The 18086-nt window shown below is 37.8% G+C and overlaps 1 protein-coding gene across 2 annotated transcripts; it reads left to right on the top strand.

Annotated features, from left to right (window-relative positions):
- The first annotated feature begins 586 nt into the window (after positions 1–586).
- On the top strand, positions 587–16838 carry LOC136136646 (lipase member K-like). 2 transcript variants are annotated; one of them, XM_065894873.1, is made up of 9 exons: positions 587–691; positions 2683–2797; positions 4893–4992; positions 6197–6306; positions 7671–7807; positions 8529–8675; positions 10528–10599; positions 12991–13062; positions 16599–16838. In XM_065894873.1, the coding sequence occupies exons 1-9, from the start codon at positions 587–589 to the stop codon at positions 16836–16838; spliced, it is 1098 nt and encodes a 365-aa protein (XP_065750945.1). The 2 variants fall into 2 exon arrangements, with proteins under 2 accessions (XP_065750945.1, XP_065750944.1); XM_065894872.1 differs by having other exon boundaries at positions 4794–4992.
- The last annotated feature ends 1248 nt before the right edge of the window (positions 16839–18086 follow it).

Raw genomic sequence — 18086 nt, 5'->3', positions numbered from 1 at the left:
TTTATTTTATCAATGTCTTATTTTGGCAAATTTCACTATGTTAACATAGACAATAAGGGATAATTTTATAAATGATGCTTGTATATATATATTTTTCTTTTGGATAGACTTTTGGAAATAGAATTATACTGAGTGAGGGGCATAAATATTTTAAAATTCACAATGCATGTTAATAAATCTCTTTCCATTAAGGTTGTGCTAATGCTCACTCCCACCATCAGAAGAGTACTAATTTATCTGATAACTAGAGATATTAAATGTGCTTTGATTAATACATTTGCCATTACATTTTTCTGTGAATTATAAATCTCCTTTTGTTTGATTATCTATTGGAGATTTAATTGATGTTGGTTTCTTCTTTCCTCGTTTTTTTCTTTTGTTTTTTTCTTACTAAAAAGTCACCATTTCAGATTTTTCATGGGATGAGTCTTGAATAATTAAGTATATTACTTGTTAAGACACAACCTAAAAACATCTTTCTACTCCCTCTCTCAGTAGTGTTATAGAAAGATTACACTGAGTTTCACTTGTAGAATTCTCTTTGATGACAAATATATTAATATTTCCTTTCCCAGGCAGATTCCAAATGCGGCAGCTTTTAACAGCAACATGCTGGATGTTTCTTCTTGGACCTATATATGGTAGTCAAAATGAAGGAAGCTCAACAAATCCGGAAGCTAATATGAATATTGTAAGTCACTCATTAAGGAAAAAAACTAAGAGAAGGAATTATTAAGCTATTGTCATTTTAGATGCAATTGGTATGCCTGTCTAGTTTTTAAGAATTCTAAACTGATTAAGTCTGTGTTTCCTCCCTTGTCCCTTGGCATAGCTACCTAACCAAAGAATTGAAAGACCTGACCCAAATTGGGGCAGTAATACTCCCGTTGCTGGTAGTTTGAGCTACCATCTCATGGTGGTTTCCTGAAGAGAAGGTTCATGAATTCCTACTGATGATCTCTATGGAGTATACTTGAGCTCTTCCGGAGGCTCTTTCTAGAGCAGTTCCTTTAGTTTGTGAACTATATCCATGTACATTTTCAGTTTAGTAAGCCAGATTTGGTTTGGGTTGCTTATAAACAAAAGTGTCTTAACATGCAGGAATTCATACCAGAAGTGGACTGGAATAAAGTGAAACGGAACAGATCTAGGCAAAAAACAAAACCAAGACAAATGACAAATGTTTGCTAAATGCTTCATTCCAATGGAAATGTACAATTTCTTGTGTACATTGTGCACCCTGAAGTCCTCACCCATACCCAAGTTTGTATTAGAACTTTAAGAATGGAACTGTCGATGTTTTTAAATTAGTGTCTCTTCTCGTTTCTCTCTCCTAAGTATCCAGCAGGTACTCCTAAGCTTCTGCCACACTACTGAGTTCACATTCCATGAAAATATTTTCCTCCTCCTTCCACATTCACAGACACTTTCTTCCTCCCTGGTCTGGCTGCTTTTTGGCTATTCCCTAATGATAAGAAGAAGAATAAACATTTATAGAGCACTTACTGTGTGTATAATTGTCACAACATATCTGTGAAGAGATACTATTATTATCTTTATTTTGCAGTTCAAGTAAATGAAGCACAAAGGAGTTAAGTAACTTGCCCAAAGCTGCATCGCTAATAAGAGGAAGAGCTGGAATTCAATGCCATACAGCTTGTCTCTATAGTCTGGGCTCTCATAACCAGTGCTCTATATAGCTGCACAATATGTGCACACCTCTTGTGAGCGCCCGGCCTGGGAACATGCATAATCCTGTCATAAAAGCATATGCTTTGGTGCTAAACTAACTTTGACTTAAATTTTGTCTTTATCTCTTCCTAGTGTTCAGTCTTGGATAGATTATTATTCTCCCTGAAATTCAGTTTTCTCAACTATAAAATGGATATAATTCTATCTCAAAGACCTGTTATATGGATTAATAAAACAAGGGGTATTAACCATCTTCTATGTGGAAGATGACCAATAAACGGTAGTTCCCCTCTTCCTTATATATCTGTGGATGAGGTATCTTCTGTTTTTACCCCTTTAGATCCACTCTCTAGTCTTTACACCTTTCTTTCTGCCCTGTAAGAACTAGGTCAGTTAAATTCCTTTGACCTTTGGTTTTCAGTTCAGTTCAGCCAATGGACATATTGAGCAGGAGATCAGAAGGTGGGAGAGGAGCGAGACCAGATGGTTTACTGCCCTGGTTCCATCCATAGGTCATCTTGGGCAAGTTGCCTCCCTCTGCTAAAGGTCACAGCCCCTCTCAATATGGCCCTCTTTACTTGACTTTCTCATTCAGGGTCTTGTAACCACTCTCTCCCATCTCCCTTCAGATCTAAGGTTGGTAACAACTCACTTGTTACTAGCCACAGGGTTCTGCACAATGCCGTATGGTTTCCTTCGTAAGATGAACATGCCATTTTCCATCAAACATTTGGAGAGTGAACTAGAGTGCATTAATAATACCAGGCTAAGAAAACCAGCATGTATGGAAACCCACCACCTTGCCTTATCCATGCCTTTGCAGGCATCCTCCTTTTAAAACCCTCCTCAAGTTATCCTGATTTTCCTGCTACATTCTGTTCCAATACAGAGATGAACAGTAGGTTGTGACTTAAAGTACTATATTGAAATGTGGGTGTAAAAATCAAGAGATTACATCATGAGGTATACCTTTCCGTTTCCTCTTTTTAGAGCCAGATTATTTCCTACTGGGGTTATCCTTATGAAAAATATGACATTGTGACAAAAGATGGTTATATCCTCGGAATTTACAGGATTCCTCATGGAAGAGCATGTCCAAGAACAGGTGGGATTTATTTCATGATGAAAGCAGTAGTGCCTAAGGAGAGATTCCTGGGTGCGATGATAGCAGCGGGGCAGCTTTTATTCTGAAATAGAGCCTATTCTCTTCCGTAAGTGGAGGCAAATCATCACCACCACCTCTACTATTTCATTTGCGTAACACTTTGGAGTTTTTAAAGCATTTTCACATACACTATTTACTCTTTCCTTTCCTCCATCACTTTGTCCTCTTTCCAAACAAACACAGAAACAAAAGAAAACTTGGTCTTACTCTAGAGATACCACTTTCCAGGCTTAAAAACCGAAACTCTAGGGTCATTTTGGTACTTTTCTCTCCCACAATTCCTATACACAGCCAATAAGCAAGACCTATCAATTTTGCCTTCCAAACTTCTCTCTAATCTGAAAACTCTCAGCTTCAATATTGCTCAAGTCCAGGCTTCAACTTCACCATTATCTTGTGCTCCAGCTACTACAACAACTCTCTAACTGGGATTATTTCATTTGTAATTAGTTCTCTATGCAAGTCACTGGGATTTTATTTTTTAAAGTAAATCTAACCCTATTAGTTCTATACTTCAATGCATTTAGAGCCATTTCTAGCTCCCTACAATATAGGTTGATATCTATAGAGAAGAGAGGAATCCACTTGGCAAGAACTGTTTGCTTTCTTCTCTCATTTCTTAGCTCCTTTTGTTCTCTGGAGCATTGTATAACCAAAATTTCCAATATCAGAAGGGTTAGATATTTAAAGAGACAATCTAGATTTTAAAAAAAAGAGAGAGAGGTGGAACGGTGCTGTTCACTTTATAGAACTGACCATCCCCTAAAATAACTCCATTACCTTTGGAAATACTCACAAGAACTTTGTTTCCACAAACTTTTATCTTATCAGTTCTGCCAGGTAGCTGCCAAAAGGCATGCGATGAAAGCTGTCTCTGCAATGAGAAGCTGCCTAAGGGCTCAGATTAGAAAGGGGCTATGGGTTATGACAGCTCTTTGGCTGTAATTTAGCAGATTTAGTAACACCTCTTCTTTCTCTTTTTCCTCAAAAGATGGATTAATGGATATAAACTTTATCCTCACTTCCAGACGGCTGAGGCTTTCTGAGAGGCCAATCTAGCCTACTCAATCTCAGGAAACTGGTCTAGCTCCAAAGGTGACCTAAGGGAAAGTCCTGGGGTACCAACGCAGCATCACAGACCATTTATAAAAGACAGAAATATCCTAGTCACTTCTCTTTCTCTTCTCTATGTTTTCAGCACCACTTCCCAGTTTCTTTCTTTTTTTCTCTTTCTTTAGTCAAATTGTTCCAATTCTACTTGTGAGTAGGATTTTTACGTCAAATTAACAATTTTACCTTGTGTAAATTGCACTTAAAACCTTGCATTTTGCTTTCTGACAATGCAAATTAACTAGCATAATGCCGGGCATTCAGGAAACATTCAATAAATGGCATTTTTATTGTCTTTGTTATTATCTTGGAAAAAGCTTAGTTTTGTCACCAGATGCTTTTTGAGAAATAAAATGTCATTAATGTGAATAATTGTAGAGCAGATATTTATTGTGTATTTTATTATGAATTTTGTGTATTTTTTTTTTTGAATTTTGTGTATTTTAATTCTAATTTAATTCTTATAACTACACTATAAGATAGCAATTTTTATTATTCCCCATTACAAAATAAGTTAACTAAGGCACAAAGAGGTTAACATGTAGCAGAAGAGATTTTAAATCAGGGCAATCTGACTCCAATAGCTGTATAAAAATACAATACACTGCACATAATTCCAATCTTGCAAAGAGAAAAACAAGACACAGAGAAGATAAATAACTTGCCCAGCTTCAGAAGTAGTTCAAAACCCTAGAACCTCGGCTTGCCTGGTGCCAAATTTCATCTCTTAACTTTCCTTCTGTATTGCAGGGAGTCAGGAAAAAGAATTTTCTGGTAAACACCAAGGAAGTTCATATAAAAAACTCCTGTTACTTGTATTTTGCAGCTGCAAAGCCTGCTGTGTATCTACAGCATGGCTTAATTGCATCTGCCAGTAACTGGATTTGCAACCTGCCCAACAACAGCTTGGCTTTCCTTCTGGCAGATGCTGGTTATGATGTATGGATGGGGAACAGCCGGGGAAACATCTGGTCCAGAAGACACGTGAAATTGTCAACCACATCACCAGAATACTGGGCCTTCAGGTAAGGAGAATACCACCAATGAATAAAGTGTGTACGTTGCTCATTTATATGGATGACCGCTCTTAGAATTTTCCCTTTCCGTCCAAATGCACACTATGGAATCTACAAGAGGGAAATGGACATTTCTTTTTCTACGCAGGTTTTCTTCACAAGCTCTGAAGAAATGCCCTTATTATTGCATCGAGAGTTGTTTTAAATACTCCACTTGGCGTGTGTGTATGTAAAGTACATACGCAAGAAAAAAAAATCAAGATGTAAAGGTCGACTTTAGAAAGGTTAATTCCAGGATTATCATATTGTCAGTGTGCACCCCAGAAATTTACTTGGTACCCTTACTAAAGAGGAAAAATGAAACTGATCGAGGAATGGGACCAGAAACAAGGCTCTGGTTGAAAATCCTGGGAAACAGACATTCATGATAAGCCAACATGAGCCAAGCCCTTTAGCATAGATGACACTCCAATTCACTGAGTAGTAAAGGAACTCTACCCTCCATAGGCTGGTGGTGCTGAAATCTGTCCCTGGAGCTGAGTTGCCAGCAGCCCCTGTGGACGCTATCTTCCTTAGAAGTTAGGCCAGCTGAGTCACAGAGGCAAACCCGGCTCCTGTAGTGGAGCTAAGAACCATTCCTTGAAGGTCACTAAAGCTGTTTGTTCCTTGGCCTCATTCCTGGAAGCCAATTTGCATTCCCTAATTCCACATTCCAGGGCAGTTGTGTCATGGCACAATTGCAAATAACATCATGATTCCCTAGATGAGTGTTTTCCCAACTCCATACAGGAAAGAAGCACCTGAAGTGCTTGATAAATATGCAGATGACCAGGCCTATTCCCTGGACATTTTGATTCAGTCTGTCTGGGCCGAAGTCTGCAAGTCTCTTTGTTTTATTCTGTTTTTAAAATAAGCATTCCAGGTAATTTTTCTTTTCAAGGGAGTTCGGTAAATCTGCTATAGAATTAAGTGAAAATCCTCTGGAGGCTTTTGCAAGTCAGATTTTTCTGATTTCAGTTTCTTAACAAAGTTATTCTTGCAATCAAGGTGATATCCTCAAAAGTTGCACAGACGCATGATATCACGTATTGATTCCAGTATTACATTTAACAAAAGCTAAACATCTAGGTCTGCAATGAATATGTTTAAGTATTGCAAGCCTAAAAATGAGATGGTTTTTTTGTCCAATGTTGTTGTTCTTTCTCTTTGGCAGTTTGGATGAGATGGCTAAATATGACCTTCCAGCCACAATCAATTTTATCATAGAGAAAACTGGACAGGAACGACTCTACTATGTGGGCCACTCCCAAGGCACCACCACTGGTGTGTTTGGGGCAGGTGTGATCTGAGAGTGTCAGGGGATTTTCTTCATATTCACAAAAGGGGTCAGGATTTCTTCCCTCTGTGCAGTCTCTAGCTTGGGGACTCTGAGCTGGGAAACAATCTTGTCTGGCTGGCTTCTAAAGAGTAAATAAATAAAGTGTGGATGACTTAGGGATTTTCCCCCCAGGACTAAATCTGGAGATTGATGGATAAGCCTGAAAGAGAAACAATTATTTATTTATTCATTTGTGTACCCAACAACACTTGACAGACACCAGGTTAGATACTGGGGAACCAAAGATAAATAAATATGGTATGTATCTTTCCCTTAAAGAGCTCACAGTCTAGTGAGGGACACTAAAAAAAAAGCAGAGAATTACAAATCTCAGTGATTATATGTCACAACCAGTGCGACTTTTAGTCAGTTCCCAGTGGGTGCTGGGATAGGCTAGATGTGTGTGGGTGGGCTACGTTGGCAGTGCCATAAGGTACTCCATTCTCTTCACTGTTCTCTGTTCAGCTAGAGACCTTGACAATACCGACAGCATTTACACCAGTTATTTGAGAGCATTGTCATCCATATTTTACAAATGGCTGAATTAGGAATCCTTTCTAATGGTGATAAAGCCAATTAGAAAGTGTGTGTGTGTGTGTGTATATATATATATATATATATATATATATATATATATATATATAAAATCTAACCTTCAAAAGAATTATTCTATAAGGATTCTATTTTCCATATTTATAGACAGAGAAAACTGAGACTTACACAGGGGAGGTTAAGTTGCCCAAGTTTTCACATAGCTAGCAAATGGGAAGCCAAAATTATAGCCCAGTTTTGTCTGATAACAAAGACTATCGTCAAGCTCGAATGGCCCTTGGAGTTTACCTAGACATGCCCCACACTGTATGTTATTATTTTTTTATTTTTTGCGGTACGCGGGCCTCTCACTGTTGTGGCCTCTCCCGTTGCGGAGCAACAGGCTCAGTGGCCATGGCCCACGGTCCCAGCCGCTCCGCGGCATGTGGGATCTTCCCAGACCGGGGCACGAACCCGTGTCCGTTGCATCGGCAGGCGGACTCTCAACCACTGCGCCACCAGGGAAGCCCCCACACTGTATGTTTGAACCCTTTCTGCAACATTCTCTATAAGTAGATTTGCATCCTTCAGGGACAGGAAACTCACTTTATTCTGAATTAGCCAGTTCCACCTTCAGAAATTTAAAAATCCTTCCCTAAAAATGGTACTTACTCTGAGTTTCTTTGTTTTATTTTTTAAATATAACTACTTTTACTATAATTTAAAATGAATTAAGAATTGTTCTAAATCTATGAATTAGTATCTTCTTCCCTTTCAGCTTTCATAGCATTCTCTACTAATCCAGAGCTGGCTAAAAGGATTAAGATATTTTTTGCATTGGCTCCAGTCACCACTGTGAAATACACCCAAACTCCTATAAAAAAATTAACAACTCTTTCCAGAAAAGTAATCAAGGTATGTAACAACTTTCCCCCAAGTTTAAATCTGTAGTAACTAAAACTAGCCCTATTTCCATTGATTTCAAGAGAAGACAGCTTGAGACAAATAACATTTTACAAACATCTAGGAATGCTCGAGATACACATGTAGGTTTACTGACGATGTACAATTTTGCCAACAGGGTTCAGGGTGCTCAGTCTGCTGCCATTCTACTCTACTGTCTTCATTTTTAACTTAGAGGCTTGTCTCTCATGTCATTCCTCAGTCACAGATACAGCAAGAGCTGATTTGATTGATTGATTGGTTTAATCTAGTAGGTTAAATTTCTCTCTGGTGCCCCCTAGTTTATCAGGGACAGTATAGTGTAGTAGTTGAGATCACAGCGTGTGATTTTAGGGTGCCTGTGGGTAGAAATGAACTCAGGGTCTTCCTACTCCACTATTTTGCCTACTCCCCTCTGCACTAGTGCGTTTTAAATGTGACCTATTATCTACACAGCAGTTCTACTTAGTGCATATTAATTTTCTATTTTATAGTTGAAGAAATTCAGGATAATAGAAATTAAATACTTTCCTAAGGTATAAGGGACAGAGTCTAGAATCAAACCAAGGCAACCCTGACTCCAAAGGCTTACCAATTTCCTATGGGGACTAGTTTTTTAGGGGAAGTCCCAAAAAACACTCCAAGTAAAAGATCTTGGGAAAAAGCTTGATGGTATCTTAAATCGATCTTGCAGATGTTGTTTGGTGACAAGATGTTCTATCCTCACAAATTTTTTGACCGATTCATTGCCACCAAGGTGTGCAACCGGAAGATATTTCATCATATTTGCAGCAACTTTCTATTTACTTGGAGTGGATTTGACCCCAAAAACTTAAACATGGTACGTGTAAGCAGTCAGATCCAGGAAAGCAATTGTTTTGTTGCACAGAGGTAAGGAGAGTTCATTCTAAACTGCATGGAAACCACATTTCAAAGTCTCCTTTTTGTCTCCTGGAATATAGCTAGCATGTTTACGGCTTCCAACCAAAGCTGAGAGTCCACCTGCTTTAATGGGAGGATTTGAGAAGTCTCTGCCACTGAAAAGTCTCACCAATTCTTGTTGTTGGACAAAGTGCCACCATTAAAGAGTCCTTCACTTAGGCTATGGTTTTGAAATTTATCTTGCTATGCCTGAGCCCTATCTCAGACATACTGACGTAGAATTTCAGGGAGTGAGCCCAGCCATCTAATTTTTAACCAATTTTCTACTTTCATAGGTGATTTGGACATAGTCATTTTGTGAACGACTTATGTCTTTTATCCAAAGGGGTAAAGGAATGGCTCTTCAATAACAGCTACAGACTCACCGTTCAAGTGATATGGAGAGGGATAATTGTTGGGGTTCTTATCAAGTCCTTTCCAACTTCACTGAGAGCCTTTCCTTTCTTAGCTACCTCTAACTGATCCGAAGGGTGGGAGGGAGAAAAAGACGAAGCTACTGTCCCCAGCTAGAGTGGAGACAGGTTTGAAACCAGGGGTGGGACAAAGTTGAAGTTGGTCTCCGTCTGTCTCACAGACTTCTGCCTAGAGCCTTGCCTCCCTCAGTGGATAGCGGTGATTAATATTTTCCTTGATTTCAAGCAAGATTTATAAAAGGCTGTTTATGCAAAGCATGCCTTAGCCACTGCCTTTCACATGACTTTCTTACTTTCTCAATTTACTAGGGAAACCATGCTTGCCTTTCGCTTAGATGGAAGTGTACCGTGTAGAGCTAAGTAAAAAGATCTTTAAGCGAACTCAATAGAGACAATTTCAAAAAACACCCTCTCAACATGGCCTAAGAGTTTGCTAAAGAAAGACTTCACAAAATGACAATCTAGAACATTCGTTGGATGCCCTCATTGTACATTTATATAGTCAGATTGCCCATTTTCTCTCGCTGTTGTGGACTGGATTATAGAATATTAGAGTGCCTGCAAGGATGTTTACTTTAGTGGAGCATAACTAGGGCTACATAAGTAGAGTTTGTAGAGCTTTCAAAAATTACACATGTCCAGAACTCAACCCTAGAGATTTTGGTATTGTTTCATAGGTTTAGGTAGCTCATAAGTAGCTATATTTTTTAAAGCTCCAAGATGTTTCAGATACTCTGGTGGAAAATAACTCTTTTGTATACTAAAGCAAACAAAATGCTGTTGGAAATATTTAAAAATCAAGATTTTTTTGATTCAAAAAGAAATCTAATCATTAATAGAGGTTTAAATACTGGATGGATTATGTCCCACAAACTGTCAAAGAGTCCTGCAGAACATTTACCAAATTTTTAAGAAGGCATGATAAAACATTCAGATCTGTTCTCAATCTTTCATGATGAACAACTTTCTGGGAATGTCCCTTAGGACTTATCACAGGGTGAAGGAGAAGATCACTGGGGATTTTGTCTCTTGACTGTCTATATTCTTAGACCTGTCTGAGGTGAGGCTGGAAAGAAAAGGTACATTACCTTTTGTCTTTGACCAGCAGGATGTCCTCTGTGGGCTTTACAAAGATACTGCCCAGGACAGAAGTATGGAAATGAGGGAGAAAAAAGTTCTTAAAGACGGACTTCTTCTTTGGTTAATGTCTTTAGAGGGTATGATACATGTTTATTCCTTGAGAGAGAGAGGAGAGAAAGAGAGAGAAAACAATACTCAGATTTACTTGTGGTGTGATTATATGATTAGCCTTCAGGTAAGACTCTTTTTACTTTGCAGAGTCGCTTAGACGTTTATTTGTCACAAAGCCCTGCGGGAACATCTGTTCAGAATATGCTGCACTGGGCCCAGGTACATGCTCCCTGTTCCTGATATGACACAAGATATCTCTGCAAGATCCCTGAGGAGCACTCCCAAGAGAGCTCACTGCAGGGTTTTGCAGGTTCTGCTACCGTCAGGTGGATGTTTCTGGAATCAGCATCAACTCATGTTGATTTCCTTTACTCCTGTCTATTCTCCATGTCCTCTGTATCTGGTGTTTGGGTTCCCAGGTATTCTGACTAAATTCTGACCTTTAGATTACTCTGAATTGCCTTTTTCAGGAAAAGCTTGTGTTTCCTCTTTTGCGAAATCATTAGCTCTAATAGAGCTTTATATAACATGATACAGGCTATTCCAAAAAGATCTGTTTATCCTCTACTTGGGATATGGGCGATTTCAGAGTGTGGAAATATTGCTTAATTCAGAGGAAATTAAATGTTAGAGAGAGATTAAAATAGATTGTTTCTGTTTTTACTCTCAGTTTAAGGGTTATGGGTTTTTTTGTTACTATATTACTCAATACTTGGCAAGTCAAATTCTGTTGGTATAGCTTTCTGAGCCAAGTATGTATGAGTGTGTGTATGGGGGGAAAGGTCTTCCCAAAGTTTTAATATTTAATTACACATTTTGAGTTTTAAATACTTTAAAACATTTAATAGGGATCTGAGATCCCTAGGAATTTGAATTTTAACCTACACCCTGATAAATTTGTTCCATGCTTTAAAGTTGAGAATCACTGCTATAGATAGTCTGAAATACTGGTTGAGGATTTCTGAAATTCTTTGAAGAGTTCCATGCCCAGAAGATAAGCCTTCAAGTTCCTACAGGAAGAAAGATATTCTGGACACAGAGCCTCCTACTTGTGAGGAGACAGGTAGACTCTGATAAGCATGCCTTTCCAGGAAATACAACTTCAATTTCACATTTATTGAGCACTTATTATGTGTCCTTGTTGTCCAAATATACGATTTAATTCTGTCTCATTCTTTCTTATGAATTCTCATAACAATCTTTCAATGAAGGCATTGATATTCCCATTCTACAGATGTCATAACCAACCCTTTACACATCTCACAGCTGACTCTTCTTAAAGATATCTCTTCTTTGACAGAAAGTTCTCTTCAGAATAGAAATAACTGGGCATGGGGAGATAAAACATTTGGTCATAAGTTATGTAGAGAGCTAAGGCACGGATGATGATGATAGTGATGATGGTAGTAATATTAATAAAAAGAATGATTTCTTGACCATTCCCAGGGACCACATGCTTCTTATGCATGACCATATTTAATCTTCACAACCCTATAAGAAGAATGTTATTGTCATTTCCATTGCACAGATGAGACAATAGGTTTAGAGAAGATATATATCTTGCCTGGATCACAGACTTAATAATCCATTAAGCTTGGATTCAAACAAGGTCTGTTTGATGCTAGAACCCAAGTTCCTAACTTGTACACTCTATTGCCTCTCATTGCTGAAAACCTACAGAATTTCAACAGCTGCAGACTACTGCCTCTGTCAATATAAATCACAATGAGAACCATTTCAAACATAAAATCAGAACGAAATCAATGTCAAAAAAAATCTGAGATTCAAGTTAAGGGAAAAAATAAATCCTTGGAGTAGTCTGAGAATAATTTAATGAAGTGCTTGAGGTAAAGGTAAAAATTATCTGTCTCCTCAATCCAACATGGGTAGCAAATAACAGAAAAAGGATCCCCTAGAAGTATTAATGCTTCTACTCTAATATCTGAAGTCTAAAATTTAAAATGAAAACAGGTTACATACGCTGTCTCAGACACTCAGTCCATGGCCATATTACTGACAACATGGCAGGCTGCTTGGCTCTACAGACAGGAGACAGACAGACAGAGGCTATACCTCAGAAAGCCCTGAGGGTGTTCTTTGAGTGAGCATTCCTTTCAAAAGTAACAAAAATGTTTAAGAATAAGGAATATAATCATAATATCCTAGACCATCTGACAAGGATGATATGGCATAAAGTTTTAAAATAATAACAGCAGTCATTTTTTAAGGTAAGAAGTGTATAGTTGGTGCCTTTTAAAAATAAATATATATAAATTCCTGAAGCCAGGATATTCAAGAATCATTCAATTTAGCATCTTTCAAACATTTTCTATGTATACAACATTGTAATATTTAAAGCCGTCACTGCTTGAGGATTTTTGTTGGAAAAGTATAGAGGGGAAGAAAGGATTGTAAGTCAGTTCCATGAATTAGTATCAATTTTTATCATTTTTATTATTTGACTTACTAAACTTTATTGACTTTTAGCTCATGTGCTAAAGAGTGGGACATTATGTCAAACCATTTTGTAAATTTTTTGTTAACTGTCTTTAAATGTATGTTGTTTTCTTGCATCATTTTAACATGTTTATTATTTTTATCTTATTATAGGCTGTTAATTCTGGTCAGTTCCAAGCTTTTGATTGGGGAAACCCTGATCAGAACATGAGGCACTTCCACCAGGTATAATATCAACAATAATCAAACAATTGCATACTGCAAATGAATTTAAAAAATAGTATCTACTCATCAAGCACCTACTAGGCCCCATTCACTATGCCAGACATTTTGTATAGATCAGATGTTGCTTATTGGGTTCTTACCATGTGCCATAACTTTATTTTTGATCCTCAGAATGACCTTCCAAGGTAAATATTATTGTCTCTATTTTTCCAGAAGCTCAGAGAGTTTTAGGTAAATTGTCAAAATTATTTAGCTTATAAAGAACCAGAATATGACACAGGAGTTCGTGGGTCAAAAGTCCGTTCTTCTTCCACTACACTTATTCCTTTTCAAAAAATAAAAATTCTCAGCACTTAATTAAGACCGTATTTTAAAGAAAGAATTAAAGATACATAATTTTGTTTCTGGAGCATATTCTCTGGCTTCTTAACTGTCTCTCATAAAATGAACTAACATTTTCCTAATAATTCTTTGGGATGTCATTTACTAGTCATTTTTTAAAAGTACATGAATTATTAGAGATATTCCAGACAGGAATATCACCTGTAGGGAGAAACAGTCCTATCTGCCAGATAATGATATGTCAAAATATTTCTTGACATTATACATGAAAACTTTTGGAGCAAAAACTCTATATTAAAGCAAATAGGTGTTGTTGTTATTATTATTTTTTTTTTTTCAGTATGTAAGGAAATCCAATGATGGCTTTGGCTTCTTGCTGATAGACTGAGCTTAAATTAAACACATAGTCATCAAAGATACATGGGTTTTTCAAATCAAGGATATGGACGGAAATTTGGAAGCTTAAAAAATCAATTTCAGTGCCACCATAATAACTACAATAGTGAAAATGCATAATTTCAACTAGTGTGAAAAATCTGATTTTTCTCCTAAACTGCTATAGTTATATGTGTGTGCGGTGGTGTGTGCCCACACACACAAACTCACACACTGTGTCAAAGTACTATTTACTCTTGTAATTAACCAATTCCTTGTCCTAGCAAGAGTATATAGTTGCTTTAAGAAAATCTTTTTAGATGATGACCTTACTCTGTAAGACTCAAATACCTATTTGAATGAGAGTTGAATCACAAGTATTAACTTCGTCACTGTGCTTGCAGATTCTATCAAAATACATGGCCATTCAGGTTCAAATATGAATCTTTTGCTTGGAACTTTCGGGGAAAAAAAGAAAACCTAAAACAGACTGAGGGTGAACAATATACAAGTTTTAAACATCAGTAATCTTTGTCACAACTGTAAGTAAGAGCCCCATAAATTAGGCAGGTGTGATTACCAATATAATCACCAATCCTGTAAAACTAAGAAAGTAAAAAAATTATTTCTTGGCCAAAGGCCACCATATATCATTTGGATCTTGATCTTGATGTTCATTTTTGCTTTGCCATCTTCTGGGCTCCCCCATTCATTCTTAGCAGGGTATTAAATTATTGCAGTAAATGTATTCTCATTTCAGAGGCCCCTGAGACCCACTTGTGCCTTAAAACTTGCTAATATTTTTGCCACTCTGTGCTGTGTTGTTTTTCTATTCTTTATGTCTCTCTATCCTTGCATTTGAATATTTATGCTTTGCATTATTCTGCTGAGAAAACTGTCAAGTCAGGAAGAACATGCCTCTTTTTTCATCAGTTGCACTTTTGCACTGGGGCCTTGCACCAGGCTTTTCTGAGTTCACCCTTCCCTCAAGCGCACTACTGTTCAGTGCTAATCTGCACTCACTTCCTTCTTTGCCCTTCACATTGCCTTCTCATAGCTACACATTCCCATTTACCAGTTGCTCCTAAGCCCAGGTCCAAGGCCTCCCAGTATTACAGGGTAGGGGAATTATACTTGATATATTTGGTAATGCAAAGACCCATCCAGTGACAGTGAAATGTGGAATGACTATACCAATGCACTCTGCCTCATATCTCTCTACTAGGAGAACTCAAGGTGCAGAGTCACCGAGTCAGGGGTCTCCCCCAGGCACATTTCTAGTCCTCTTAGAAACCTTTCCCTGGCCAAAGTTACTGTTTCCTAAGGATTTATAACCTGGTCCATGTTACCTTTTCTTCCTAGTCTTGCTGCCAAAATTAACTATGGTGTATTAATCTCCTTGGGCTACCATAAAAAATCCCATAGACTGAGTGGCTTAAACAACAGAAATTTATTTCTAAGAGTTCTGGAAGCTGGAAGTCCGAGATCAATGTGCCAACGCAGTCAGGTCCTAGTGAGGGCTCTCTTCCTGGACTGCAGAAAGCCACCTTCCTCATGTGTATCCACATAGCCTTTCCTCTATGTGGTTGACGAGAGAGAGAGAGAGAGAGAGAGAGAGAGACATTAATCTCTCTCTCTTCCCCTTCTTAGAAGGCCACAAATCCTATTGGATTGGGACTCAAACCTTATGACCTCATTTAACCTTAATTACTTCCTAAAAGCCTTGTCTCCAAATACAATCACCTTGGGGTTAGGGTTTCAACATATGAATTTGAGGGGAACACAATTTAGTCCATAGAGTATGCAACTCTTTCCATTGTAAGTAGTAGAAATCAACTTTATTTTATATTTTTAAAAAATGTTTTAGTTTTACTGAAATAAAAGGTATAGTGGTAAACGCACAATAGCTAGGAACTTATATACCGTTCTCAGGCTCTCTCTTTCCCTCTCCCTCTCAGTCTCTTTCAATTCTGCTTGCATATGCTGTTTCCATTCTTAGGCTATTTCCAAGATAGTAGTACAATGGTAATGGTGTGTACCTAGCTCATGAAGCTTTTTTTAACTGCAAACTCAAAGAAAATGGCAATATTTTCTCAATAGCTCTGGTAAAAAGTTCCTGAGAGAACTCTAACCCAATTTTAGTAATGTGCCCATCGCTCATACCATTATACTGCGGCCAGAAGAATGAAGGACTAATTGACCAGGACTGATCACCCTGGACCACACTGGAACTGGGGTTTTGGGATTTGTTGAATCAGCACAAGAAAGGTTGTGTTACCAGAAAGAAGGGAAACTTGCCAGGGGATTAGCATCATAGTCACTCTATTTCTCTGTAACGGGCTGGCTCCTTTTAAACATTATTTTCAAATGTCTTTTTGTACATTAGTCTCAATGCCCCCTAAAGAGTCTTCTCAAGTGTTACTAACTCCCCTGAGCCCAGCTTTCTGCATATAAGAAGGGGTATTATATTTATTCTATCCAATATTTTGTTTGAAATGGATACACTCTCAACCTAAGTGCTACTAGAAAGATGGTCCCCCATAGAAATGAGAGCCTCTCTTCCTCTGGGATCCTTTTCTTTTTTCCCAAAAGTGAAAATCAGGAATATAATGGTTGTCTTTTTTAAATCCACAATTCATATTATTGCACAAAAGTACTTTCAAGTATTTTTAACATGTTAATATTTATGTATCATTAAGTATGTCCTAATTGCACATTTTTAGCATTTGAAGAACTTGCTTAACAACTGACAGTTAACGTTACTTCTATAGTGTGGTTTTCTGTGAAAACTCTTTTTCTCTCTCTTCAATTTTATTTAGCGTACACCTCCCCTATACAACGTTTCTAAGATGGAAGTTCCAACAGCAGTGTGGAGTGGTGGACAGGACCCTGTGGCTGATCTCAAAGATGTTGAGAATTTACTTCCTAAAATTACCAGGCTTATCTATTTCAAGTTGATTCCACACTACAATCATGTGGATTTTTACCTCGGACAGGATGCACCCTATGAAGTTTACCAAGACCTAATTAGATTGATGGAGGAATGTTTGCAAAATTAAATACACTTTCCTTTCTCTAAGGAAGCGGGTTTTTGTCATAAGAATGTGGCGCACAGATCCTAAGGTGACCCCTCCAATAATTTTCACCTCCCACTGTCCATGAATTTGTGTAATCCTCTCCCCTTGAGTGTGGGAGGGACCTGAGACTTGTTTCTAGACAAGAGAATTGGCAAAGGTGATGGGATGTCACCCACTGATGACATTCTATTATATAAAAATCCATCTTAGTAGACTGGCGCAAGAGATTCTCCTTGTTGGCTTGAAAAGGCAAACAGATATGTTGAGGAAACCCACATGGGAAGGAACTGTGTGTGACTTCTAGGATCTGCAGGTGGCCTCCAGCTGATAACCTGCAAAAGATTGGGACTCTCAGTCATACACCTATGAGAAAATTAATTCTGCCTAAAACCAGGATGAGCTTGGAAGCCCATTCTTTCCTAGTAAAGCCTCCAGTTGAGAAAGCAGTCTGTCTAATACCTGGATTGCAGCCTGGTAAGACCCTGAACAGAGGACCTAGCTATGCCATGCTTGGACTACTGACCCATGGAAAGTGAGATAATAAATATATGTTGTTTTAAACCACTAAATTTGTGGTAATTTGTTATCCGCAATGGTAATAAGCTACTACTATTAATAATAAATTATTATGAATATCATTATTATTATTGTATCTCTGGTTAGAAGCTTGAGAAACCCAGTTTCTTATTTCCATTATTTCCCTGTGTCTTATTTCTCTTGTCATGATGAACTTCCTTGAATATTTCTTGTTCTGCAGATTGCTAATACTCCATTCTCTCAGTGTTTGTCTAAGAGTCAATTTTGCATTTCCTTCTTTCTTCCTTTCTTCCTCCTTTCTTTCTCTTTCTTTCTTTCTTTCTTTCATCTTTCTTTCTTTCTTTTTTCTTTCTTTCTTATTATTGTAGTAAGGACACAACGTGAGATTTACCCTCTTAATATATTTTTAGTGTATTTTTAAGTGGGTCCTCTACCCAGGGGTGCAGGCCTTGACTATACTGCATCTTCACCCCTCCTTCCTGTCTTGTTCCTTTTTTATATCTTTATTTGTGGAAAATATTTTCTGGTAGCTTTCAGGTCATTATCATTGACAGTTGTTCTATAAATAGTTGTATTTTGGTGTGCCCATGGGAAGAGTAGAGCTCAGGGTCTTCCTACTCTGCTATCTGGGTCACTCCCCCCTACAACATTATATTTCTTAATCAGGTAGGGTTTTCTTGTTTTTATTCCTAC

Source organism: Phocoena phocoena, chromosome 16 (genome assembly GCF_963924675.1).
Source record: "Phocoena phocoena chromosome 16, mPhoPho1.1, whole genome shotgun sequence".
NCBI classification, from domain to species: domain Eukaryota; kingdom Metazoa; phylum Chordata; class Mammalia; order Artiodactyla; family Phocoenidae; genus Phocoena; species Phocoena phocoena.
The sequence above is the reverse complement of the archived record's forward strand: the minus strand, read 5'-3'. Positions and strand labels throughout refer to the sequence as shown.

What these genes read in the sequence shown, in the direction of transcription:
- LOC136136646 (XM_065894872.1), top strand. Translation starts at nt 587, where the DNA reads ATGCGGCAGCTTTTAACAGCAACATGCTGGATGTTTCTTCTTGGACCT. An exon ending in CCAGAATACTGGGCCTTCAG is followed by an intron (nt 4,993 to 6,196) that starts GTAAGGAGAATA and finishes TCTCTTTGGCAG; the next exon opens with TTTGGATGAGATGGCTAAAT. An exon ending in ACATGAGGCACTTCCACCAG is followed by an intron (nt 13,063 to 16,598) that starts GTATAATATCAA and finishes AATTTTATTTAG; the next exon opens with CGTACACCTCCCCTATACAA.